General features: G+C 39.2%; 1 protein-coding gene across 5 annotated transcripts in view; it reads left to right on the top strand.

The window, feature by feature from the left end:
* Positions 1-7,853: 7,853 nt before the first annotated feature.
* Positions 7,854-26,802, top strand: part of STAC (SH3 and cysteine rich domain) — a 170,236-nt gene continuing 151,287 nt past the window's right edge. For 4 of the 5 annotated variants that reach the window (XM_074030801.1, XM_045387152.2, XM_074030800.1 and 1 more), the window contains exon 1: positions 7,854-8,276. In XM_074030801.1, coding sequence (XP_073886902.1) covers positions 8,166-8,276 — 111 coding nt within the window. In that variant the 5' untranslated portion in view covers positions 7,854-8,165. The remainder of the gene's footprint in view (positions 8,277-26,802) is intronic. The other variant, XM_074030802.1, reaches the window with a different exon arrangement.

Below are 26,802 nucleotides of genomic sequence, written 5' to 3'. Positions count from 1 at the left end.
GTTATTATTTGTCCTACATTCTGCCTTTCTAGTGAAGCTGAATTTTCCTTTGGGTCAGGGAATCTGCATGTATTTGCCTATATTCCTAGAACTAATAAAGCACCTAGTATGCAGCAGCCCTTGGCAACTTTTGATGAATAAATTGGTGAAAAAAACAAGGACTTCATTCATTAGACATCTACACCTTATTTAATAACAATCTCGAATATCTTAAGCTGAATACTAACTACTTGACCCTATGACTACACAAGAGGTAGAAACAACAGGACATGGTGACTCACTACATAAGTGGGTTGAGGAAAAGTGAATGGAAAAAATAGGGCATATTTTTTGTTTAAAATATGGGTATTTATCTCATTTCATCCATTAGCACTGTAATTGCATTCTAGGGAACTCAGTAATTCTGTGCAATACGGAGTTCATATCCAGGTTGGGCTTCCTTAGAATACTGAGCCATTTGCTTGGTAGACTTTGGCATTTTGGCAGCTTACATTTTAGGAATAAACAGGACCAAGATGCAGTAAAACCTCCTCGGAAGGTCTGCCTGGATAACATCTGCATTCATACTATCTCCCACTGTACCTTCTAACTGGTAAGCGATCATTATACCCTATTGTTAACTCTTATTATTGTTTGAAGAAATAAAAATCTCCATTTTTTTGGCCAGTTCTGCAAGAACAAAGGTAGATTAAACATAGGTATGTTTCTTAAGTCCAGGCTTTATGGGTAAGTCTGCCTCAGCTATGGAGGAAAGAAACTTGGCATTTAAGGCTTAAGGCTTGAGTCATCTTTTCCAGGCCAATTGTCAAGTGCCTGATGGATGGTTCATGGCTGCCAAGGGAGCAATTGGAGAAACATAGAGGGTTATAGGAGGCAGAAAGACAAAGTAGTCATATAACCCCTATCCTGAAAAATATAGTAGAAAGAATTTTTGAGATTCATTTGCTGCCAGCATCGCTCTACAAACTTTTGGAACATATTTCAAAGTAAATGCAAAGCATTATGGATAAACAGCATCAGCTATTATCCATTTTTGCTGGAATTCTGTTCTTTGTTTTGAAAGTCAATTCTACTGCTCACTTTTAGGAACTTCATTTAAGATACATAATGATTAAATGGGATATTCATAATCCTTTAGAGGTTGTAAATGTGCAAGCTATATGTGTGTTTAAATTTTAGGGCCCCATATACAGAACGGGCTTCTGTATCAAAAAGAACCAGAGTTCTCTGTGTCTGGTTTCGTGGAATGGAGATTCTATGTGTGTCTCTCAGAGCTCTGAATTTTGGCTCCTTTTTACTCTGTGACCCATTTAACCCCCCAGCAATCCCTATGATGCCTTTTTTCCCCTCTATTACTAGTTAAAACAGTAGCATTCTTCCCAGGCTGACTGAGATCCAAGTTTCCTCAAGAGCCATTTGTAAAAGTACTTAAAACTATTATTCAAAGCATTTTTCTGGCTCTAATCGTTCCCTTTTTTCAGGCATTGCCCATATGATCAGTAAATGTTACTCCCAAAGGAAAAAAAAAAAAAAAAAAACTGTGGAACCAAAACTGAACAAAGCCTGCACATGCACACCTCCATGTTTGTACTGACACAGTGCATTTTGCTCAAGATTCTTTGCTTCTCCTTATCCTTCCAGAAAAATCACAGTCACCCTTCAACACACTGGAACCTTCTCCAGCATCCTTTCCATTTGGTGAACCTTATCCTTCCACTGCACATGCTCTCAAATCATGTTGTGCAGACTTCTTACACAACAGTGATCACACTGAGTTTCACTGTTTGCTTAGGTACTGTGAGAAGCCTGAGGTTTACAGTCTGAAGACGTGGGCCAGACTCGCCACTCTGCACTTACCATATCCCATTAGGGAAGTCATAAACCCTCTCTGGCTTCTGATGACCTCATCTACAGAATGGGTCTAATAGTATTTACCTTGCCAAGTTGCTATTTAGAAAGGGACAATGAGTTTCTAATTGCTCTCTAACAGTTCCTAGAAAAAAGCATAAATGATCCCTCATAAATAAATTACTGTGCATCTATTCAGAGGAAAACACAGAGTCATTAGAAAAGGATGATGTATACTTATATTTATTGACACAGAACTATCTCTATGATATATTACTAAAGGGAAAGGATGTTACAAAAATGCTTAATGTCCTGAGATCATTTTATGTAAATACAAATAAATATAAATGTAAAATGTACCCATATACGCATGCACGTCTAGGAGGAGGTTTACCAAAATGCTAATAGTTATTACCGATCGGTGGTGGAATTTTAGAATATTTTAAATTTCTTCAGTATTCTTGAATACTGCTTGACTAATGATAAAGCTATTTGCAAAAGAATATTTAGAGATATTATGTAAAATATCAAAATTAATTTGAAAACTTGGAAAAGAAAGTTGTGCAACTAGTAGTTTGGTCAAATATTTCAAAGCTGAATAAAACAATGACCAATGGGATTGGTGAGCAGTAAACTGACATGAGTTCATTGTGTCACATATTAATTGACTTTGGGCAAGTACTTAATCTATTTATGTTTTGATTTTACCCTCTACAAAATGGTTTTTTATTAGACCTACAAGCTCCTCTACAACACTGACATTTTGTCATTTGTCAATTCATTAATTTAACAAATATTCACTTATTATATGAGCAACTAGGCAGCAGGGATATATGGTGAAGAGTAAAGATGAGGCCTTTGACCTCATGAAGCTTACATTCTAGATGACACCAAATAAGAAAAGAAAGAAACGATGCTTTCAGATGGTGGGCACTGAGGTCCACAACATGAGGAGAGCTGGTCATAGGGAATGGTAGGGATCCCTCAGATACAGGGAACTCAAGCAATAAAACTTGGTGAGAGACCAGGCATTTTTGAGGAGCAGTAAGACCAGAGTAGGCTGGGTCATACACCTCCTAAGCTATTACCCTAAACTCATAGAATAAGAAAACATAAAGCTAAATGTTAATTACTGGTCAAAGAACCAAAATGTACAGGATGAATTTACTTTATATGCATTTCCAAGAAATTTTAGATATTTGCTGCTTCTAAATTCTAAACAAAAGCTATTACCAGTTTTAGCAATGTAGAATACATCTAATTTTGATATTGTATACGTATTTGACTATAATAAACAGTAAATCCAACTCAAATCAAATACATTTGCCCAAAATCATATGGATAATATTGATAATGATGATGATAATAATATCAGATCCTATTTTGATTAGGCATTCATTCTTACAGAAACTCTACAAAGTAGGGATCATTATCCCATTTGAGACTTAAGGAAATCGAAGCTGAGAGAGATTAAATCAATTGTCTAAGATCTCACTGCTTTTAAGTGGAAGAGCTGGGATGTTTGGATTCTAGGTTCCTGGCCTTTCCACTAAATACAGAATAAAGATTCAAGCCATCCTCTTTCTCATAGAGACTATAACCAGTTAGAAGCAGCCATACATTTTAAAGAAGAGAGATAGTCTTAAGCCAGAAGGTAAGCAGCTATATGAGGATTGGGCCTTGTTACCTTACCTTTTTCTGGGAACCTCCAGTGGACATAACTCTAATGCAGACAAACAGTGCTTTACAATGCAATCAACTATTATTGTTGTTATTATTACCAATTGGTGCTTAGAAACAAGTTAAGGATGCTTAAGCTGTATCTAATTTGCCCTCACAAAAATGAGTCTCCAAATTAAATTATTAGCTTCGACTCTGAGAAGAAACCAATCATGAGTTGCTATGAGACCATAATGAAGCCTAGCATTAGCAGCTGTTCAAAGTAAGAGGTGGTGGTGGTGGTGGTAGTGTCAGTGGTAAGACTTTGGGCAAAGCATTTGTTTCTCTAAGCTTGAAGGCAGATCATCAAGCTGGATCTAGAGGGTGACAAGTGATGCTAATAGTGGATGCCAGCCAGGCCTGGTGGCTCATGCATGTAATCTCAGCACTTTGGGAGACCGAGGCAGGCGGATCATGAGGTCAAGAGATGGAGACCATCCTGGCCAACATGGTGAAGTTCTGTCTCTACTAAAAATACCAAAATTAGCTAGTCATGGTGGCACACACCTGTAGTCCCAGCTACTCAGGAGGCTGAGGTAGGAGAATCCCTTGAACCTGGGAAGTGGAGGTTGCAGTGAGCCGAGATCATGCCGCTGCACCCCAGCCTGGGCGACAGAGTGAGACTCCGTCTCAAAACAAAAACAAAAACAAAAAAACAGTGGATGCCTCATGCTTACATTTGTCTAGACTTCTTGGCTGTCATCTCCAAAGTGTAGATCTGCTCGTTATTTACTTTTAACACAGAAGAATGGAATGGGCAACTCTTCATTATTTGGGAACTTGCCCTGTGCCTTCTATTATGCCTGTGGCTCTCAATTTGCATTGCTCCTAAACTTTAAGGCCTGTTGCCTTTTCAGGACATCCGGGTTCTGCTGTTATCTAAGTGGCAGCAAACCAGAGTGGCCAAAACTTGGCCCAGGAGCAGGATATAACTGAGTCCTTCCTAAACTGTAGAACCTAGGCTGATTTTCTTTATCTTGCTAAGGTTTCATAGGGATTAAATTAAAGAACAAATATACAATGTCTATGATGTATTAGAAACCCAATACATGTTAGCTATTATTGTTATCAGCAACCTATGCCTTTCTCATATACTGTGTTATATTGTGTATCCATCATGACTCTGATGCATCAGGCATGGAGAGCCATCCCTTCCTTGAGATTCTCTTATCTTCCCTCTTCTTTTTTCTTATCGTTCTTTTCTGTACCCTTCATAAATATGCCTGTTCTATTTAAGAAGTCTTACTAGGATCTTTTTACCAAATGGCTCTAGAAGAAGCCAAGGTCCATAGGATGAAATCCAGTGTCTTTATACAAACTCAGAACAAAGAAATGACAGAAGGCTGGCAGGATTTCACAGTCTTCTGCTTAACGGTGTTTACTGTGAAAGGCCCTTGGATGCAATCAGGAGGAGGCGTTTGCCCTCTTTACAAATTAATGAACAAGTAAATGAACCAGGAATGGGAGCTTCCAGTTCAAGTTTGTGCAGATGAATTTCTGTACACCTCACACTTCTGCTGGCTTGATATTTACCCAGAAACCAAAGTGAAATAGACCATAAAGGGAATCTAAAAAAATCACAAAGTCCTGCTACAGACTCGAGACTTAGAATAATTATTCACAACCTTTTCTCCTCAGGCTTTACCAGACTGCAGTTGAAATGAGAAATCTTGACAACCATAGCTAAAATGTCATAAAGCTTCTAATGCAGAATTTCCAGTCTTCTGTGAGGTCTCACCTAAGCATTCCTGGGTGACAGAGGGAGTATCTCACACATAGCCAGGAAAATGTACACTTCTGCTCAGGGATATCAATACTTCATGAGGGGCCCTCTGAGGATCACTTTGCCGGTCTACCATCTACCAACTGAAATCACTGACAAATCCCATTGTTTTACAGAAGAAATCAGTCTTTCTCCATTCAGTGTGTGGAGGACATGTGTAGTAACTAATGCCTAGACCATTTCTAGAGCTCGGGGGCTACCAGGGTAGCCTCTTTTGACCACCTTGTTAACAAGCATTATACCAGGAGCTGGAGAAACAAGATGAACGTGGCATTGTCCCTGCCCTAGCGGAGATCATAGCCCAACAGAAGAGCAGGCAACCTTGTCATTGGTTACTTAGGAAAGGAAGTCATGGGAACATGGCATTGATTTGGGAATCTAAATCAGATAAATGGGTCAAGAAAGGAGATGTCGAGACTAGTAAATACTTAGATATGTGACTTGAAGAATAAGATAAGTTAGCTAGATAACAAAAGATGGGATGGAAAATAATTTGAAACAAACACATAAACAAAGGCTTGATTTAGTTTGGGACACCTTGGCTAATTCCTATGGTAGGTATTATTTATCAGATTAAGGATTTCTGTTGCAGGAATCAGGGTGGGGTGGAAAGGAGGGAAGTACTAGCTTCTCTAAATTTCCTTCAGGGGACAACATTTAAACGTATACTATTGGCTAATACTGTTGCTAACTTGATCTAAGTACTTACTAAAAGGAAGGGTGACATCTTCGATTCTTAAAAAAAGAAAACCCGAAGATGAAAAATTTATTGTTATAAGCCATGATATGCTTGCTCACCAAGACTGGAATTACCAGTAGACCCTGGGAGTTTTGTTTCCTAAGAAAACCCTCGTCTGTCCCCATGCTAGCTCAGGCTTCATTTGTACACCCTCATCAAAGTCTTGTACTTTCCCTTATCATAGTTTTCTATTTTTTTTTTTTTTTTTTTTTTTTTTTTTTACTGTGTGTGTGATTTAATTAATTACTGTCTCTCCCGCTAGACTTAAATTCCAGGAAAACAGACTTAATCCATGTTTTCTCTCTGCTGTATCATTAGTTTTATGGCACAATTCTGATACAGAATAGATGCTTGATAAAAATGTGTTGATATGGCTGCTCCTGTCATTGTGTTTGTGACTTTGGCTACTAGAATTTTGTCTCTATCGAACAATCAGGAATTGCGTTGTGAGACGGAAAAAACTGAAGCCATTTTAGCTGGCCAATCTGGCCCAGTACTGAGGTTCACCAGAAAATTTAGAGCATTTTGAAAGCTCAATGCTGAGAAAGAGGTTGACACTTAGAACAGTAGCTTTCAATTGGCATCTGGGATGGAAAGAGTAAGAGTCAGTTCATTCTAAAAGACATGAACTAGGGAATGCATGCAGGACCAGACATATAATTTGTAGGGTCAAGTACAAAATGAAAATGTGGTCTCATTAAATATTTTTAACGAATTTCAAGATGGCAGCATCCGTGCGGGGCCCTGTGTGACTGCACAGGTTGCACATCCATGAAGCTGCTCTTGCAAACGTCTACAGCTAATTTTAAAAATCTGAACAGAAGTTTGCAATTTTCTTTTAAAAAGTTGAGGGTATTTTGTATTAATGGGGAAAAAGAGGCTTTCAAATATCTAGCTGTATTTCCTTTCCCCGCACACTGAGGTTGTCTTCAAAAGAAACTGGACCCTCTGTATCTTTTTTCAATGGGGCTATCCGTATGTTTCCAAAAGATTAAGCAAGGCAGGCTGGTTTGCCCCTCTGTGAACAGTCCTCAACTCTTGCTAAACTGCAACATCCAATTGCTCTTCAGCCAAGACCTAGCCTAGATTTGAGGCTCCACAGTCGGAAATGCATGGATTTTGAAGCCAAAATGTGTTCAAATTCCAGTTTCGCCAATTATAGTTTAGTGACTTAAAGCAAATTACTCAGCCTTCCTACAGCCTCGATTTCCTCATCTATAAAATGGAAGTGATCATCCCTAGACGCATAGAGTAGCTGGGAGGATTAAATAAGGTAAAAAGAAAGGGTTTAGCACAGTAAGTGCATAACAAACGAGGAACAGGTGTCCATAGACACACCCGCATTATCTCTCTGCTTTAGATCAAAGCTGAATGGAGGAAGCGCTGTGACCGTGATTCAGGGGACCCCCACTCCGATCCCTGCTCTCTGTCACTGAACCCTATAAATAGCTTAGCTAAGTCACTGTCTCTCTCAGTCACTATTCGTTCGGGTGAGGAATGAGGGAGTTGTTGCAAGCGGTCCTTTCTGGCTATATCATTCCAGAAATCAAAATAGAAAATCAAAGATTTTCTATTCTTTGGGGTTTGGGTCTGAATTTTCAGCATCCCCTCTACAGAATCACCCGCACTCTGTGCCGGCGCGCGCCCAGCCTTCCCCCAGCCCTCTCCAGGGCGCTGCCCCCTGCCTGCCCTCACTACTCCAGGCGTTGACCGCGCAGCCCCGCCCCGGAGCTGCCTCCCCGCCTCCTTCCTCCTCCTGTGGGCGAGCTGAAGCCCGCTCGCCCGCTGCCGAGTGGCAGTCACGACTGCGAGGTCGCCCGCGAGGTGGCCGCGGGCGCGGCGGGGCGGGGTGGGGCAGGGCGCACTCTCCTCCACGCCGGCGGAAGTGCCGGGGAGGTGGGCAGGGCCGGGCGGGAGAGGGGGCGAGGCTGGAGGAGGGCACGTCGGCGCCTCGGCGAGGATGGGAGTCCCCGGGACCCGGAGCTGAGCAGCCTGGCGCGCGGCGGGCAGGGCGCGCAGGAGGACAGCAGCCTCGCTGTTCCTCCGGGAGCCCAACACCGTTCCCGCGCGGCCACGATGATCCCTCCGAGCTGCCCCCGCGAGGACGACGTGGACGGGCTGCCCAAGGAGGCGGCGGGCGCCGAGCAACCGCCCTCTCCTGCATCCACCAGCAGCCAGGAATCCAAGGTACCGAGCACACTTGCCCCAAGAGAACACAAACTCACTCTCCTCTCCTCGCGGTCCAGCTTTGTCTCTCCTCCGATCTAGCACGGGCGTGGGGGTCTGAAACTTGCTAGTTCGCCCCGGGCTGGAGGACTTGAACGTCCGGCAGGACCCGCTGAGATTTGAACGTCCGGTAGGACCCGCTGCTCACGATGCTGGACCACATCCCTGTGGACCCAGCCTTCTCGCCCACACATCCACACGCGCAATTCATGGTGACTCCGGGTTCGGAGATCGATTTCTTGCGGGGTGGTGGCTTGGTTGCTTTGTGCTTTGAACCTGCTTGTGTCCAAAGCACGTGTAGGTGGGTAGTAGGTGGCTTTTGAAGGCTGAGGGATGGAGACAGCCGAGGGATACTCTTCCAGAAAAGCTTGAGTACTGGGCCAGAAAGGCATGTATGTATCCCAAGGGTCTCAGAGACCTTTTGCATAACAGGGATCACCCCTACCTTCAGATACCACTCACTAGAAAAGAAAAAGAAAGAAAAAGAAAAAGGGTTTGCCTGCGTTTGTCTGAAAGTTGATGTTCCTCTTGTGAAAGTTAATACTCTAAGAACTTACACTTGCTTTTATGAAAGTTACACTAACACGTATACACAAAACCAAACCCGCAGCACTTCTCCTGTCACTGTTACACTTCCTCTGAAACTCTCGTGGGTGCCAGGCACATGTTTGAAAATCTTGGAGGAGGATAGAGTAAAATGTGGCTGCTGGCAGTGCAATGCCAAATGGCAACTCAGCTGGTGGTGGAAATCCTAAGATGGAGTTTGTAGTTACGTGGATTCTTTTAAATGTAGAGTTCCTGGCTCTTTATTCTGATTTCATTGTGCGATCCCCAGGCATTTGGGGAATGTGAGGCAGTCCGTGTATACCAGCAAAGGAAAGGGGTTGCCAGTTTGTAGGATAGGGACAGGCCAGATGGGGCAAGGAAAAGTGCGATCCTGTCTCCCTTCACACGCATCCCTGGAAGCCATTGATACAATCAGGAGAATGAAAATCACAGCCTGAGTGGCTGTCTGGATTTGGTGTGATCCTAGGCACTGTACATTTCCCAGCCCCCTGAAGTTAACCAGCAATGATAGTAATCTAAGCCCGAAAGCTTTGCCTCTTATTTATTTTTATTTTTTTTCTGTTAATTACTGGCTGCCAGACCTGGGGTATATGTGTCAACTTTTTTAAAACTCAGTTGGAAACTAGGGAAAAAGCCCCCATCTTCCAGAGTCATTGTGAGGAGTACATGAGATGCTCTAATGTCCACCTGGTATACTGTAAGGACTCAATCATGTTTATCCTTTTCCTTCCTGAAATAAAGAAATGGACTCCATCTCATCTCAAATGATCCATTCCAAAGCAATCTGATAACCCATACATATGCACTACCTCTCCTTAGTCAAAAAGTTTCTGGGTATCATTGCCTCCCATTGAACATCAGTCCCCAAAGTGATATAGGTTAGTGGCCATTTTAGAGGAAAGCTAGAATTCTGTAAATGAATGTAGCTAAACTCAAGGGTAAAACTAGTATTGAACTTTTTGAATTGGCCTGTTGCTCTGCAGTAGGTGTGTTCTGGAAAGGGCTTAGCATTTGGGCAAACAGTGATATGGTTCAAATGCATTATATGGATTTGCTATTTATAGATGTCCTAATGGAAATTATTTGGCAGAGCAAAAACCACGTATGTAATGCCCATAATTATCCACCAATTTATCTGGCTTACAGTTTTGTACAAATTAGTTTTTCTCAAAGTGTTCTATACACCGGATATGTGTTTCTACATTCCTAAATTTGATGTCATGGCCTCAGAAAACTTAATTAGTGGAGATGAACTATGGGGGTCCATGAACCCTAGGAAATAGAATGCAATATCGTATGCCTAAATGTGAATTTTTCTTGGCATAGCATTCATAATATTCTCAAAGAGATGCATGCCCCTTAAAAAAAAAAAAAAAAAAAAAAAAGGCTAAACTGCTAGTATGGTTGTGGTAAGGTAAGGCAGTAAGATGGCATGCAACTGGAGAAGAGGAAGGCTCAATTCATTCTATTCTAGGAAGACCTAGCTTAAAGCTTACTGGTGTCTATGAGGATCTTTGACCCAGAGCGTGAGAGCTTGGTGACGAAAATGTGAACAAGACGGTAATAAGAAATTCCATCTTACTCTTCCATGAAGTCATCTTGTTTGTAAAATATCTTGTGGGACAAACATGGTTCAGGCCCCTTTGGGCATTAAACTCTCTCAAGGAAGACTTTGAAAATTACTTTTTTAAAAGATTTAGGGTTTTTTGTCTTATTATAAGAGTAACAAATACTCTTTGTAGATATTTGAACAGTCCAGACATACATGATGAAAAGAAAAATAAATCAGCTCTTGGTTTACCATACAGAAGCATCTACTAATAATATTTTGATCTATATCTTATGTCTTTTTAAATCTGTTTATATATTTACATAGTTGAGAGAACAATAGTAAGCATCTACTGAATGTTTACTGTAAGTCAGGTACAACCTTAATCTTCACAATAGAAGATTCTGTTAATATTTCTATTTTATGGATAGGGAAGTGGAAGCCAAGAAAGGTTAGATCATTTTCATTGTGAAAATTGATTTTATTATGAAAAATTTTAATATACACAAAAGTAGAGAAAACAGTATAAAGAACTGTCATGGACCTAATCATGTGGCTTCACAATCAATTCATGGACAGTATTGTTTTATGTATTACCACCACTACCACCACCACCACCACACACACACTGGATCATTTTAAAGCAAATTCCAGACATGAAATAATGTCACCCGTAAATATGCTATCAGGTTGCATCTCTCAAAGGTGAGGGTTATTTTTATAAATATGACTATAATCCCAATTAGCACATATTTCAGGTGTTTTAAACTAAGGGCCACTATGTTCTTTGGAAGCTCACAAATAGTCTTTGGAAAATCTGTGAATAACCTGAACCAGCGTTCAAAGTTGTTCGTGTACATGCTTATGTGCATCATCTACGGAAAGAATTCATAGCTTCACGAAAGGTCTATAGCTTCAAAGGTTATTTTAATGTCCTTTCTCTTTTTCTTGAGGAAATTGAGGCCCAAAGAGGGGCAATGACTTGCTTGAGATCACACAGATAGTTACTGGCAATACCCTTATCTATGAACCCCATCTTGGGGTTCTGATTTCATTGTACGATCCCCAGTCCATCCCCATTGGTATCCCAGTACAGTTTCCTTGGAGCAAATTCCTGTAAGCACAAGTCATAATATAGTTTAATGTAATTGTGGGTTTTCTTCTTTATGAAATTAGTTGAGTTAAGTTTGAAAGCCACTGATATATCATACCCCTCTATCTTCCCACTAACTATTTCAGAAAGATCACAGCCTAATTATTTTCTAAGGGCTTGACAAAGACCATTGAATATAAACAAAAATTTCCAAGTCCCATTATCACTTATTTCAATGAACATCTTTTCTCCTACTGACTTATTGACAACATAGAAAGCTTGCTAGTGTCTAATGTGAAGGTTTGGTATAAATCTCTTTGTCATCACTTATATGACACAAGGTAACATTTTGATGATAACATTTTGATGATATTGAGGAATTATAGGCTTTGAGCTTGACACCTCTGTGAACCTGCCTATCACCTCAAAGCCTCAGCTTCCTCATCCCCCTCATTAGATGCTGATGGGGCTACTAATACCTAATTGGTGTGGTTTTTGTAAGGCCTAAGAATACGTAATACACCTAATATGTTTATTGTAAGCATACACAAACCTAAACCATTATTTATTTTCTCTATTTATTTCAAATCAGATGACTGCTACCACCAGCCACCCCAAATGTCATCATTGGAATAATTTCAATAACCACAGCTGACATTACTGTAATGTAACTGAGTTTACCTCTTTGGGCTTTTAGTTATGCTAACTGACTACAGTGAGACTTCACTTCAGCTATTTTACATCCCTAAGAAGATAAGCCATAGACTCACCAGCACGTGACTTAGATTTTGAAATGGTGATATAAGCCACCCAGTGCCCTAGTGGAGCCATGGACCAAAGTGACCCTCATTCCTGGAGGGTTCTTTCTGAACCTGTACCACAATCCAACCTATGAAAAAGAAATCTCTAACCATGAAGACATGGCCTGAATCTCCCAGAAAGGTTTCTATGTCCATCTATCAGCAATTATTTATTGAGTGCCTGCTTTGTGGCCAGCATATCTCATACATATTTGTGAAGCTATTATTAATAAGGAATTTAACTTCTACTCAGGGAAGAAGATGAAAGAAAACAAGACCTTGGCTTTGCATTGAATCACCAAAGGAACCCAGTCCATAGGCTAGAACCACTAAGTTGAAATCTCTGAGAGAGATCTCAAGCATCAGTATTTTCTATGCAGATCCCACTGAAAACAGAATTAGAATAGTGTATGCATACATGCAAATTTTGCTTTTTCTTCCACCTAGTGTTATACATCTTCCCATACTCTTAAATAATTACCATATAACATTCCATTGTATGAATGGAACACAATTTATTTACCTACTGTACTGATGATGGACATTTGGATTGTTTCTTGTTTCGGGCTGCCATAAGCCATACTGCTATGAACATTCCTTATATATTCCTTGTGGCACATATGAAGCTCTTCTATTGGGTGTATACCTAGAAGTGGCATTTCTGGGTTATAGGGTATCCACATGTTCAGCTTTAACATATTTTTCAAAATGGCTGTACCAATTCATATTCCTGCCAGCAATGTATAAGACTTCAATCCACTCTTTGTGCTACCATCGTTTCATATTGTCTTTCTCATTTTGGCCATCTAATACACAATTAATGATATTGCAGTGTGGTTTTCACTTGTATTTCCCCAATGACTGATGAGCTTAGTAGTTTTTATATGTTTATTGGCATTTGATATTTTCTTGTGTAGTTGTTCAAGTCTTTTGCCCATTTTTCTATTAGGTTATTTGTTTCTTACTAATTTGTAGGCGTTCTCCTCATATTCTGGATATGAGAAAGTTGAGAGAAAAATGTATTGCAGATATTCTCTTCTACACTGAAAAAAAAAGGCTTACCTTTTTTCTTCCTCACAGAAATTCCTAATTTAATGTAGTCTAATTTTTACATTTTCTCTCATATGGTTGTGCTTTTTTGTGTAGTGCTTATAAAATCTTGGCCTATTCCAAAGTCATATAGATATTCTCCTATTATTATTTTCTAGAATTGTTATTATTATATACCTTTCACAGGTGGATTTACAATTCATTTGGAATTGCTTTTTTTGGTATGGTGTGAGGTAGGGGTCAAGATTCATTTTGACTGTACCACTTTTGGTATCCATAAATAATTTGACTGTATATGTGGAAGTTTCTATTCTGCCCATTGGCCTCTTTGTCTATCTTTCTACCAGTACAGCACTGTCTTAAATGTAATGATTTTATTTAAAAGGTCTTGATATCTCGTAGCATAAGCCCTGGAACTTTGCTCTTCTTTTGCAAAACAGATTTGGGTTATTTTTGACTCCTTGCATTTCCACGTGTGCTTTGGAATCACCTGATCAATTTGCACAAAAACGCCTGCTGGGATTCTGAATGGAACTGCATTGAATCTATAAATCCATGTGGAGAGAATGGGCATGTTCTTACTCCAAAGTACTTGCTTTTGTCAAGTCCCCTAGGACATCATTGGCAGGAACCAAATTTTGTTACTTTTTCAGTTTGGGGTTTACCAAACCAACTTTTGTTGTCTAAATTCAAGCCTCACATCTATGCGAGGGCAGATCCATGACTAGGAATTCCAAGATGAATATTTTGTGTACTTATTCATTTTTGTCCACCTGAAGTCTAAACTAAGATTTCTTTTTCATCAACCTGAGTTGGTAAGAATTTTGTTTCTAGTTCATTTTTTCCTTCTTTCTTAGATCCCACTCCATGCAGACATCAACACCAACCTAGGTTTTTCTTGACTGTGGTAAAATATGCATAACATACAGTTTACCATTTTAACCATATTTAAGTGTACAATTCTACAGCATTAAGTACCTTCACATTGTTGTGCAGCCATAACCACTATTCATCTCCAGAGCATCTTTATCATCTCCAACTGTAACTCTGTACCCATTCAACACTAATTACTAATTCTCCATCCCCCTTTTTCACCAGTCTCTGGCAACCACCATTTTGCTTTTTGTCTATATGAATTTGACTATTCTGGGTTTACCATATAAGAGAAATCATATATTTGTCCTTTTGTGATTATTTCACTTAACATAATGTCTTCACAGCTCATCTACGTTGTGGCATGTATCAGAATTCCCTTCTTTTTTAAGGCAGAATAATATCCCATTGTATGTATATACTACATTGTGTTTAGCCACTGATACATCAGTGAATACTTGGGCTGCTTCTACCTTTTGGCTACTCTGAATAATGCTGCTGTGAAGTGGGTGTGCAAATACTTGTTGGAGTCCCCTCTTTCATTTCTTATGGGTATATAACCAGAAGTGCAGTTGCTGGATCATCTGGTGATTCTATGTTTAATTTTTTGAGAAATTGCCATCCTGTTTTCCAGAGTGGTCGCACAGTTTTGGATTCTGACGAGTAATGCACAAGGATTCCAGTTTCTCCACATCCTCACCAACACTTGTTATTCTCTGGGTTTTGTTGATCCTGATGGGTACAAGATGGTATCTCATGTTTAGTGATGTAGAGCATGTTTTTATGTGCTTATAGGTCATTTGCATATCTTCTTTGGAAAAATATCTAGTCAAGGCCTTCGTCCATTTTAAAATTAGATTGTTTGGTTTTTGTTGTCGGATTGTAGTATTAAAGGTTTTTAACCAGCAAATTTGAATGACGCAGAATTATTGAATTTTATTATTGTTTTACTTACATTTATTCATTGAAAGGGTTATTTTTCATGCTTTTTTTTTTACTTGTCTTTTTGGTATGTGAATTATCTGTTCATGTCCTTGTCCATTTTAATACTGTTTATTCATTTCTTATTGGTTTTTTAAAAATTTTTTATAAATATTAAAATCAACCTTTCATATGCATTGCTAACATTTTCCCGGATTGAAATCTGTTTTTCAATTTTATTACATTTTCAATGTAGAAGTTTCTTTTTTTATGGTTTTAAATGTCTCAAATTTACTTAGCTGTGTTTTATTCTTTTCAATTATATTTAGAAAGTACTTCCAACCTTGAGAACAGAAAAATAAAATAACCTGTATCTTTCTCTAGATCCTCAATATGTACTTTTTGCTTTTATCATTTTCATCCATCTGGAATTTATATCATTATGTAGTATGAATAAATCTATTTTTTCCAAATGATGAATCGATATTTCTAAAACCATTTGTTGAATAATGTATTCTTTTTTCACTGATTTGAAATTTTATGTTTATTATGTAATAAGTGGTAATATGTAGTAGATTCTCTTTTAGAGTTATCTGTCATATTCTAGTGTTTTGTAACTTTATTTTTGCACTTATTACTATACTGTACTCTTTCATGACTATTACGTGTTTTAATTATTGTAGCTTAGTAATAGAGTTTGATAATTAATAATACAAGTACCCTCTTGGAAGTTTTATATTTATCTGCACTCAACTTTTCATTTTCTACCAAATTATGAAAACAATATTTTGAAAGTAATTTCAAATTACTCCTGATATTATTTCATGAAACTCCTGATATTATTTCAGTGAAATCTTTACAATAATGAGATTTCTTATCCAAAATCATAGTATATCTCTAGTTATTGAAACACCTGTCTTTTATGCCTCTCATAAATGCTTGGAATTGCCTTCAAATATTTCTTGCCCAAATTCTTTGTTAGCTATTTTCCAAGTATCTCGGTCCATTCAGGCTGCTAAAACAAAATGTCATAAACTGGGTTTATAAACAACAAAAATGTATTTGTCACAGTTCTAGAAGCTGGAAAATCCAAGACCAAGGCATCGGCAGAGGGCCTGTTTCCTGGTTTATAGATGGAATCCTGTAGCTGTGTTGTCCCATGGTGGAAGGTGCAAGGTAGTTCTCTGAGATGAGACCTCTTTATAAGGGCACTAACCCGACTCATGTAGGCTCTGCCCTCATGTCCTAATCACCTCCTAAAGGCCTCACCTTTAACACTGTCACACTGGTGGATTAAGTTTCAACAAATGAATTTCAGGGGGACACAAACATTAAGAACATAGCACACAGTATTTTATACTCTTGACTTACTATTATGAATTACCATTTTTATATTTTTTGACTGGTGATAGCTGGCACATAAGAAATTCATTCTTATATTAATTTTATAATCTAAAATCATTTATATTCCATTTCTTATCCATTAATAAAGAAATACAGTGTTGCTTACTGGTTCAGAGCATGGGCACAGACACAGTCATGTTCAAATCCCATTGTGCCACTTTGAGATGCCACTTAACAAGCTTTCCTGTCCCTCGCTTTCCAGAGATTCACTGTACTTTCCATAAAGTGAACATAATAATGTCCTCTGCAGCATTGCCATTCAAGTCAATTAGTGTATGTAAAGTGCTTAACACAGAGCCCGGCATATAGCAAGTAAATGATAGCTATTATTTTCATATTATCATAATATATGAAATAACAATTTTGCCTCTGTAACTATAATTCTCTTTCATTTAGGGGGGGAAAGGGAGTGCAGTGTGTAGGGACAGGGGTTTATTGCTGGAGAACTTCCAAAAATATGGTAAATATTAGAGAGATACCAGGCTGGCACATGACTTAACTTTAAATGCCACTAATGTTTTACTATACATGTAATATTGTACAGTATTGGGCTGACAGGTGGCCTTAGTTCTCCTATAAACACTAGCCACTCTAGAAGCCACCAAAAGTACTTATACAGCCTGAGAAAAATCATGTGGTGCCCTGCAAATTCAACTTAAAGACAAATCCATTTCCAACTAAGTCATTCCTTAAGATCCCCTTCTACACAAATTCCAGACATCCCACTCATATTCACAATTAAACTAAGGCAGTCTTTCTCATTTTAAAGATAGGTAATGTTCCTAGCTTACTAAGAATTTCCATCAGGAGTAGATGTGGAATTGTTTCAGATGACTTTTTGGCAAGTATGGAGGTAATCATGTGATTTTTCTTTTTCTTTTTCTTTTCCTTTTTTTTTTTTTTTTTTTTTGTCCTTTGGCCTCTTTATCTGATGGATTATATTAATAGATATCCTAATATTAAACTCTTATTACAATCCTGGAACAAGTCCTACTTGGCCATGGGGATTTTATTTTAACAAACTTCTGAGTTTTGATTGCCAATGCTTTATTATTTTTACCTCCACATACATAAGAGAGATTGTTCGATAACTGTCACTTTTGTGTTCTTGGTCAGATTTTATGTTTAATGCTATGCCAAGTTTCAGAAGATGAATTGGGAACATGTCCATGAATGTTTTTGTTTTGTTTTTGTATTTTTATGTGTGTAACATTTTATAGAACCCAGAAATAATATTCTCTTTGAATGTTTTTTAAAAATGCCAATAATATCTAAACCTACTACCTGTCTTAAAACAAAATTTGGAAATATTATTTTCCATTATTAAATTCCGTTCTTTTTTTCCTAAATTGGCTTGAGTCAGATTTGTTAACTTGTATTTTATGAGAAAATTATCCATTTTACTTAAATCTTCATAACATCTCCAGATGGGTTATAGAGGACAGCACTGGTACCTTCCTTCAGTCTTGTCCCATCTTCCCTCTCTCTGACAGGATTCCCATGGATTCCATCTTGTTCGTACCATCTTTTATACTTCTCTATTTCTGTCTAACACTGATTCCTTAGATCTGGATTTGAAATCAGAAGCGTTAAGCACGAGTGTTCACATCTCCACTTTACCAAAAGAAAGGATCCCTTGCTCCCTCTTTCAATCTTTCACTCATTCTTGGTTTTCCTCTTACTGCTATAGAAGTTGCTCTTTGATCCCATTGGCAATCTGTCCTCTGCCCATCTTTCAAATGCTGTTCTTCCCCAGCATTCTGTTTTTCACCCCCAGCCCTTCTCATCCTTCATAATCTCTCTGGGCTAAATCTTACTTCTTCTTATTTCATCCACCAGCTGAAAACTCCTAAATCTGCATCCAACCCAGACATCACTCTAGTGAGTGCCAGACCAATACATCCTACTGTCCTTTGGACAGTCTCTGTTGATGCCCACATCTTAAATTCAACCTGCCCTCAATGGAATTTATCATTCTTGACTCAGCTGTCACCCCTTTTCTTCTTATGTGCTCTTTTTGTTGTTAATTTGTTTTTTCTTATGTGCTCTTCTTCTGATGAGCTCCTCCATAGAGAAGCATCATCCACGGAGTCCACCAAGCCAGAAAACCAGAAGCCCTTGATGAGCCTGACGGGAGTGGCCTGAGCAGGGAGGAGGCTGTTTGGCAGCAGGTAGAGAGAAGACAAGATGTCTTGCAGCTCCCAGAGCATGCTTCATTTATCTGAAAATGAAACATGCACCTGTTGCCTGTTTCTAAGGCCCTCATAACTGAAGTTTCAGTCAGCATGTTTTCCTCAGGTCTGGAAGCAACTGTGACCACAGAATGAAGGATTGAGGTCAGACTTGAAGAAAGGAATAAAGAAGGAAGACTCAGAACACCCTGGGGCTCCCAGGAATGCCACTGCTCCCTTGCCCTCCAAACTGATACCAGGGGAGTGAAAAGCAGCACCAGAGTTCTTTATGCCTTGATAAGATCCCACATTCCCTCCCCTCCCCCCAACACTCTGTTTTATCAGAACAAGGTGACTTGGAGACCTTGGAAAAGATTCCCATCACACCACTTTCCCAGTGATATCAATCACTAGAAGCACAAGGCTGCAAGGTGCCTTCCTCTCACAGTTTCCTCTCTGAACAGATCTGCACGTCTGCTAATCCAGCCCATCGTCCAACCTCCCTAGAGGTCAATACCCTCCACTCTACTCTAGAATTCACTTTTAGCAAAATCCTCTTTATCCTCAACTTCCTCTCGGATGTGTCCTTCACTTCTTATGCTAATATCTAGTCTTTTCCTTTCTCTTTTTGAGACAGGGTCTTGTTGTGCTACCTAGGCTGGAGTGCAGTGGTACAGTTATGGCTCACTGCAGCCTCAGCCTCCCAGGCTTAAGCAATCCTCCCACTTCAGCCTCCCAAGTAGTTGGGACTATAGGCACATACAATCATGCCCAGCTAATTTTCATTTATTTATTTACTTATTTATGTACTTATGTATTTATTTATTTATTTATTTGGTAGAGATGAGGTCTCCCTATGTTGCCCAGCCTAGTCTTGAACTCCTAGGCTCAAGCAATGCTCTCAGCTCAGCCTCCCAAAGTGCTGGAATTACAGTCATGAGCCCCACGCCTGGCCCCTGCAGAACTTTCAGGTGATGGTTGTTTTTTCCTTCATCACGCCTGGTGACCAGGGAGGCAGCCTTACTGCTGCTTCCTGTTTATTGTCTCTTTTCCCTTAAAACTCACAGCTTTAAAATCTATGCTGGCAGATTCTCCCATTTTCTGCTGTCATCAGCAGTCACCTCCCAACCCCAGGGAGGTCTCGTCTGCTAGAGCCGGGCCTACTCTAATTCACTCCAGCACTACTCCTGTTGTACATAATCCTTTATGATTTTCACACACTGAAGATGACTCTTCCAAATACCCTGACCTCCTGAGTCCTTAAGCTCTTCTCCTCCTACGATCTTGTCTTCTACCCTCTTCCATATTGGCCACCCACTTCCATGAGCATTCCCAAGACTTCATTCAAACAAGCGTTACACCCTCTCTAGAATCTCCCTTTCCAGCTTGCCACTGTATGGCCACCATCTAATTCTCTTTAGCCTTTCTGTTCCAATAGTATTTCAGCCACACCAGAGCATCACATCCATTAAATCAGTGAATTTACCCTCCTTTCAGTATTCCTCACCCATTTTAGGTTCTTAGATTCTACTTTTCCTTCATTGTAATTACTTCTTTGCAAACACCCTCAACTCCCTTGCTCCTGTATCCCCAGCATCACCTAGAAAATTCAATCTACCTAAAGCTCATTTTCCACCTACTCTGAACCTGTACTTCTGGAGAAAGTAGAGAAGACAGATGATAAACAAGGTAAAAAAAATTATTTTAGGCAGTGATAAAGCTAAATAGAATAGTACTTGTGGAATAGGGTAGCATAGGGAGCTATTTTACATAGACTGACTGCTATGGGCTGAATATGTGTGCCGTCCAAATTTATATTGAAACCCTAATCTCCAATATGATAGTATTTGGACGTCGGCCTTTGGGAGATAATTAGGTTATGATGGTGAAAGCTTCATGATGTAATTAGTGGCCTTATAAAAACAGACAAGAGAGAGCTTCCTTCTTCTCTCTGCTCTCCCTCATGTGAGCATGTAGCAAGAAAGCAGCCATCTGTGAACCAGGAGGAAGGCCCTCAGCAGGAAATTGATCATACTGGCACCCTGATCTCAGACTTCCAGCTTCCAGAGCTGGGAGAAATAAATGTTTATTGCTTAAACCACCCAGTCTATGGTATCCTTATTACAATAGCTCAAACTCTCTAAGACAGTGACCAGAAAAGGATTCTGTGAAAAAGTAACTTTTGTTTCGGAAATGAGAATGGAGTAAGGGCATGAGTTGTGTGAAGATCTAAAGGAAGAGAAGCCAGGGGGTGGGGAGATCTGAACAAAGCCCCAGAGGTGGAACAAGCTTGCATTTGTGAAGAGCAGCGAGAAATCTTGGGTGCTTATTGTTGAGTAAACAACAGGAAAAATAACAGGAGGTGAGTACAGACACCTAAACTCACCTACAGAGAGGTGAGTCCAGTGGCTGGATCTTCATTGTCCAGTATGGTAGCCATTAACCACATGTGGTTAGTTAAGTTTATATTTAAATTAATTGAAATTTAAAAATCAGTTTCTCAGTAACACTAGCCATATTTCAAGCACTTGGTAAGCACATGTGGCTAGTGGCTACTGTATTAAACACCAAAGATTAGAGAACATTTTCATGATTGCACAGGCTCTAGTGGACAGTGCTGGCTTGGTCTTATGGACTTCATTGTCCATGCTAAGGAATTTAGATTTTTATCCAAGTTTGAAAGAAAACCACTGGAGAAATCCAGGGAGGAGGAGGATCTGGACAGTACATTACTCACATTTTACAAAGATTATTGTGGCTGCTGTATGCAGTGGGACTGCAGCATAGCAAGTGTAAAAGTAAGGAGGCCAGTTAGAATGCTATGGTAGTCCAGATTAGGGAGAATCTGGTAGCACATAGTGGACAATTTAAGAAGTGATATAGGCCCAGCACGGTGGCTCACACCTGTAATCCCAGCACTTTGGGAGGCTGAGGTGTGTGGATCACCTGAGGTCAGGAGTTAGAGACCAGCCTGGCCAACACGGCAAAACTCTGTATCTACTAAAAATACAAAAATTAGCCAGGTGCGGTGGTGCACCCCTGTAGTCCAAGCTACTCAGAAGGCTGAGGCAGGAGAATTGCTTGAACCCGAGAGGTGGAGGTTGCAGTGAGCTGAGATCATGCCACTACACTCTGGCCTGGGCAACAGAGTGAAACTCTGTCAAAAAAAAAAAAAAAAAGGAATATATTTGCATTATATTTTAGGAATAAAATCAACAAGAGTTCCTATGAATGTATACTGTGAGGTGTGAAGGAGAGAGATAACTCAGTAATGACTTTTAAAAGGTTAATAGGAGAATCTAAAGAGAGATATATATATATCAAAATATTTTATGGTCCAAGAAGCCCTGTGCAAAGGTAAGTTGGTAGCAGTCACAGTAACCTTCAAAAAGATGGGATGTGAACTTAATCTTATGGATAACCTTCCAAAGATAGAAACAATGTAATTGGCTTGACTGAAATTGCATACTGGGAAATTGTAGACAAGAAAGTTGAAGAGGTCAGATGAAGGTCTTGGAAGCTGGGCACAGGGATTTAGATTTGAAAGGTGAGGATGAGAGAATTCACTAATGTTGTAGTAGTGAAGTGAAAGATGAACTGGCATGGGAAGCACCTGAAGCCAGGGAGGTGAGTAGTCCAGTCTTTAAAAGATGACAGAGAGCAAATAAGAAGAAAGAGAAAAGAGCAGACATGAGAGGAATTTCGATGACAGGTAGAAGTGTCTGTTTCCCCCTCAGGGAGCCATCTTCACAGAGCTTGCACAAGAGGTGGAAGTTGGGATCAGGAGAGCCCTTATCTGGCTGGAGACTACTTGGTCAGAGTGAATGACCGGAATACATGAACAGAGATTCTAAGATCAGAGCCAGAAATGTGGAGACAAGGAAAATTCCAATGGTGGGGTGAGAACCAACAGAGCAAAAGGGGCTAATGTTAGCAGTTAGAAGATAAGAAGCAGGATGGAATGAGGTGCAAACAAAGTCATCAAGAATTAAAAGTATTCGTCTCACTGCTTATGGCAGCTCTTCTCTTCTATGTTGCTTGGTCCATGTAGATTATCAGTCAACGCTCAGTCATAAGGATTGGCTGTTAGTCCCAGTAATCTACATTCAAATCTCCTCATGTAGCAAGAAGATAGCAGCAAGGGCCAGAATCATCCAACAAGAAAATACGTTGATTTTTGGCTTCTATAAGCATCTTGCCACAAAGTTCAAAAAAAAAAAAAAAAAAAAAAAGACGAGAGTCAAGTAGAAAGACACTGGATTAGAATAATTTACTTTAGTCCTAGAGTCTTTCTGGTAAATAATATTTACCTCTATGAAAGAGAGAACTCTCTGGTCATAGTTTTCATTGTATAAATTTATTTCCTCCTCCCCCAGTTAATCTTATTCTAAAAACACAATGGGAGCCCCACCCTGAATTTCAACAAGCTTAGAGATTTTCAGATTGATTTCTTTTTTTATATTTTGTTTTAGCAGATATTGAACCAAAGTTTTATCAAGCAGAGTATACATGACTTAGATATACATATGAAAAATTAATTGTAAATTGGATCTCTGTTTATTGAACAATATTTTTCTAGTAGTTTCATTTAAAAATTTGAGATGAAGTTCCTTGGAAAAAATAACATTAAAAAAATAATAAAAATCACAGGATACAAATGCAATAAATCTTTTACATCAGATTTATGGTTGAAAAATGCTAGGGATAATTTTTAATAGCACATTATTACTGCTATACAAAGTTAGTCACTACTTTTTTCCAGAGTTCCATATTTTAGGGGAAATTAGTGCTTTCCATCTCACAGAAGTACAGGGATACTTCATTAGAATGCTCAGCAAAGGAGTCATCTGGGAGAATCAAGCCATACTGATAATGGGGGGCATGAAAATGTTCCAAGCATTTTTCCTGTTGATAATTTTGCTTGTAAATCTTTCTGGTTCACATTTCCTTGCTTTTAAAAGCAGAATATACCAAATGTAATTTCATTCCCATGTAATAACAGCATTGCAAATGCTTTGTAAATTTCAAAGCAATTTTATTGTTTTTATAATTTCCTTTTACTAATTACTCAGAATCACTATTCCGAATGCCAGTTATTGAATTTATTATATGTAGGGTAGTTTTTTCCTTGCACTAATGACTCTATACTGCTATTCTCTCCTAGTTCTTGTATCTGATTCTTACATTTTACTATCTCCTCCCACACAGAGATTATCCCTGTCTCTAGTCTAAGGCTTCTAATTTGCTTCTGCTAATTTGCATTTGTAGTGGAAAATAAATCATCAAACCAGTTGGAGTTTTTTGTTCCTCAAAACAAAATGGACACTGAGCCTAATGGACTATCAGAAAAGTAAACACGGTTTTGTCTTTTAGTGTTTTGTGTTTTGTTTTGTTTTTTATTTAGTGATTAATCTGGTAGTTCAGACTTTTTGTTTATATTTTCTGATTCTTGGTTATGTTTCCTATAAGTCATTTTGTCAGATACTGAGTTCCTGATAGATTTGAAATTTCTTAACTCTTGTTTAAAAGGCAAATCAAGTAAGCTAAAGTTGCTGGTACTCACTTATTTAATTAATACATTTTTGCTGAGTGAGGAATGTGTTGATCAGTTTACTGGTAATTATTTCTGATGGATCTGACCTTCTGATTAACATTGAAGACATAAATTCTCAAATATAAGATTTCATTATTGTCAATATCTGAGTGGATCTTTTTTAACTGCTATATTGGGCATATCTCTTCTCTTCAGGTATATATCCTATAAGTGAAAATGATCAAACTAAATGTTCCATGAATATGTTGCATGAGGACAAAAAATAGCAAAAGAAGAAAAATCCAGTTTACAAAAATAAAGCATACAGTTTATGCTTCTTCCCATGAACACAAGAAAGAACATGACGTAAATTCAGGAGGCTTCATGTCAGACCACCACTCAGACTACTGAAGCCTCCTAATCATGCAGATATTTAATCATTGTGAAAAATCTACCTTCCAGGAGGAATAACTTCAATCCGCTTCGGATCACCCAAGTGCTCTTAGAATTTCGTGGATTTTATGAGCTTGTCTGAAAAAGCAATATACGTTGTTTCGTATGTTATTTCTTTGTTCGTTCTTGTGGTTAGGATTATTTTGGCAAAGTTTCTTTCATAGATTGCAATAGGATGACTTTTGCATGCAGCAGGCAGAGAAAAAAAAAAAAAAAAAAACCCTAAGCTCAATTTGTAATACATTGTAGTGTTGATGATGGGAGATATTTTAAACTTGTGTATGAGGAGCCAAGAGCAAAATGCCAAGCCATCTAACTCCATGGCAGGATCTTTCCTGGCTCTTAATTGGACCTTCACTGGTAAGTTTGTCCATAGCCTGGTTGGACAGCTAAACAAAGAGCCTGAATCTAGCTCTCTGAGCCCATACATCTGGTTCCCAGACTCTAGGCAGCAGCTGTGAAACAGAAGGAAGCTCATGAGGAGAGCAGCAACTTTTACCTCATCCCCCGATGGTCAGACTAAAATGTTACCTGCCAGTTTATGAGCTTTGTAGTTAAGACTATTTTACTGCTATCTATGAAAGTATGTTTTTAAAAAAAAAGAAAGAGAAAGAAAGAGTAAAAAAGAAGAAAAAAGAAGGAAGGAAGGAAGGAAGGAAGGAAGGAAGGAAGGAAGGAAGGAAGGAAGGAAGGAAGGAAGGAAGGAAGGAAGGAAGGAAAGAAGGAAGGAAGGAAGGGAGAGAGGGAGGGAGGGAGGGAGGGAGGGAAGGAAGGGAAGAAAACAGTCACCCATCAGATCATATCATCTGACATTTAGACCTGTATTCTGGGTTGGGATGTCTTATAATGACCTTCGAGAATGCTATAGAGCAGTTGGCTGCAAACTTTAGTGCATCAGAATCACCTAGATGGCCAATTAAAACATAGTTTATTGGACCTCATCCCCAGAGTTTCTGATCTGGTAGGTACTGGGAGAGGACTGAGATTTTGCAGTTCTGACAAGTTTCTGCTGATGCTCATGCTGGTAATACAGAGACCAGACTTTGAGGACCACTGCCATAGAGGTAAATACCAACTCTGAGTGCCTGTGATATCCATCCTATTTGTTTATTGCTTTGACCATGATTACATGCACACGTTCTCTTGATCCAGACTGGTCTGTAGATATTCCCTTCATATGAAAGGGCTTCAGTTATAGCCTCTGTCACTCCCTGGATGGCCAGAATTAATTCATGCAACAAGGAGGAAAGTGCCAGGACCACACTGGATTAGTCCAACCTTTCATACCCCATCCCTTCTTCCCCAGCTGTGGACTTGGTTAAAGAATGCAAAGGAGGTCGGCTTCATATGACTGAGACTAGCTCACTGAAACCTCCCTATAATGTTTTGTGTTTATTTTGTAACTACTCAGGAGTCAAGCCTCTAAAAATGTACTCCTACATTTTGGACTTACTTTTTTGTGGAAAAGAGTGTACATTCCTTCTGGAAATAAAGGAACAGATGGTCAGCTGGGTCATGAAAGAGGCAAAGGGAACCTCCCAGCTATGCATTTCCTTGGCAGGGATTTCACATTGAAGGACATACTCTAGTTCATCCGCAGCATGAGCCTGCCTTTTCCAGTATATTCTTAGAGGGTTTCTTATGCTCAGTAAAATGCTCATTCTTTTAAAAGTCATTGACAAAAAGGCAATGACTTGCTTTATTTCCAAAACCTTACAGAAGGCTACCTTTAGGACCTGGATAGAAAATAGCCCGTGTGTCAAATTGGAGCTATAGTTGGAAAGCTGCAGGGAACCCAAGGAAGCCTACACTGGATGCTTTAGGAACTTGGGTAGAAATGACACTGGAAGAGCTGCAGCCATAGACGGGATTCCCCAGCTGCTGCCCTTGGGCACCTGGGAACCTGCTTCCTCCCTGTCTACTAGCGAGACAGAAATATGTATTGTTTAATGAATTGAATCACAGAAGGCAGAGCCAGATATACAATTTGGGGGGCCAGTACAAAAGGGAAATCGGAGCTCCTTGTTCAAACATTTTGAATAATTTTAAGACAGCAATAGCAAAAAGCACTAA

The sequence above is a fragment of the Macaca fascicularis genome, chromosome 2, assembly GCF_037993035.2.
Source record: "Macaca fascicularis isolate 582-1 chromosome 2, T2T-MFA8v1.1".
NCBI classification, from domain to species: Eukaryota; Metazoa; Chordata; class Mammalia; order Primates; family Cercopithecidae; genus Macaca; species Macaca fascicularis.
The sequence above is the reverse complement of the archived record's forward strand: the minus strand, read 5'-3'. Positions and strand labels throughout refer to the sequence as shown.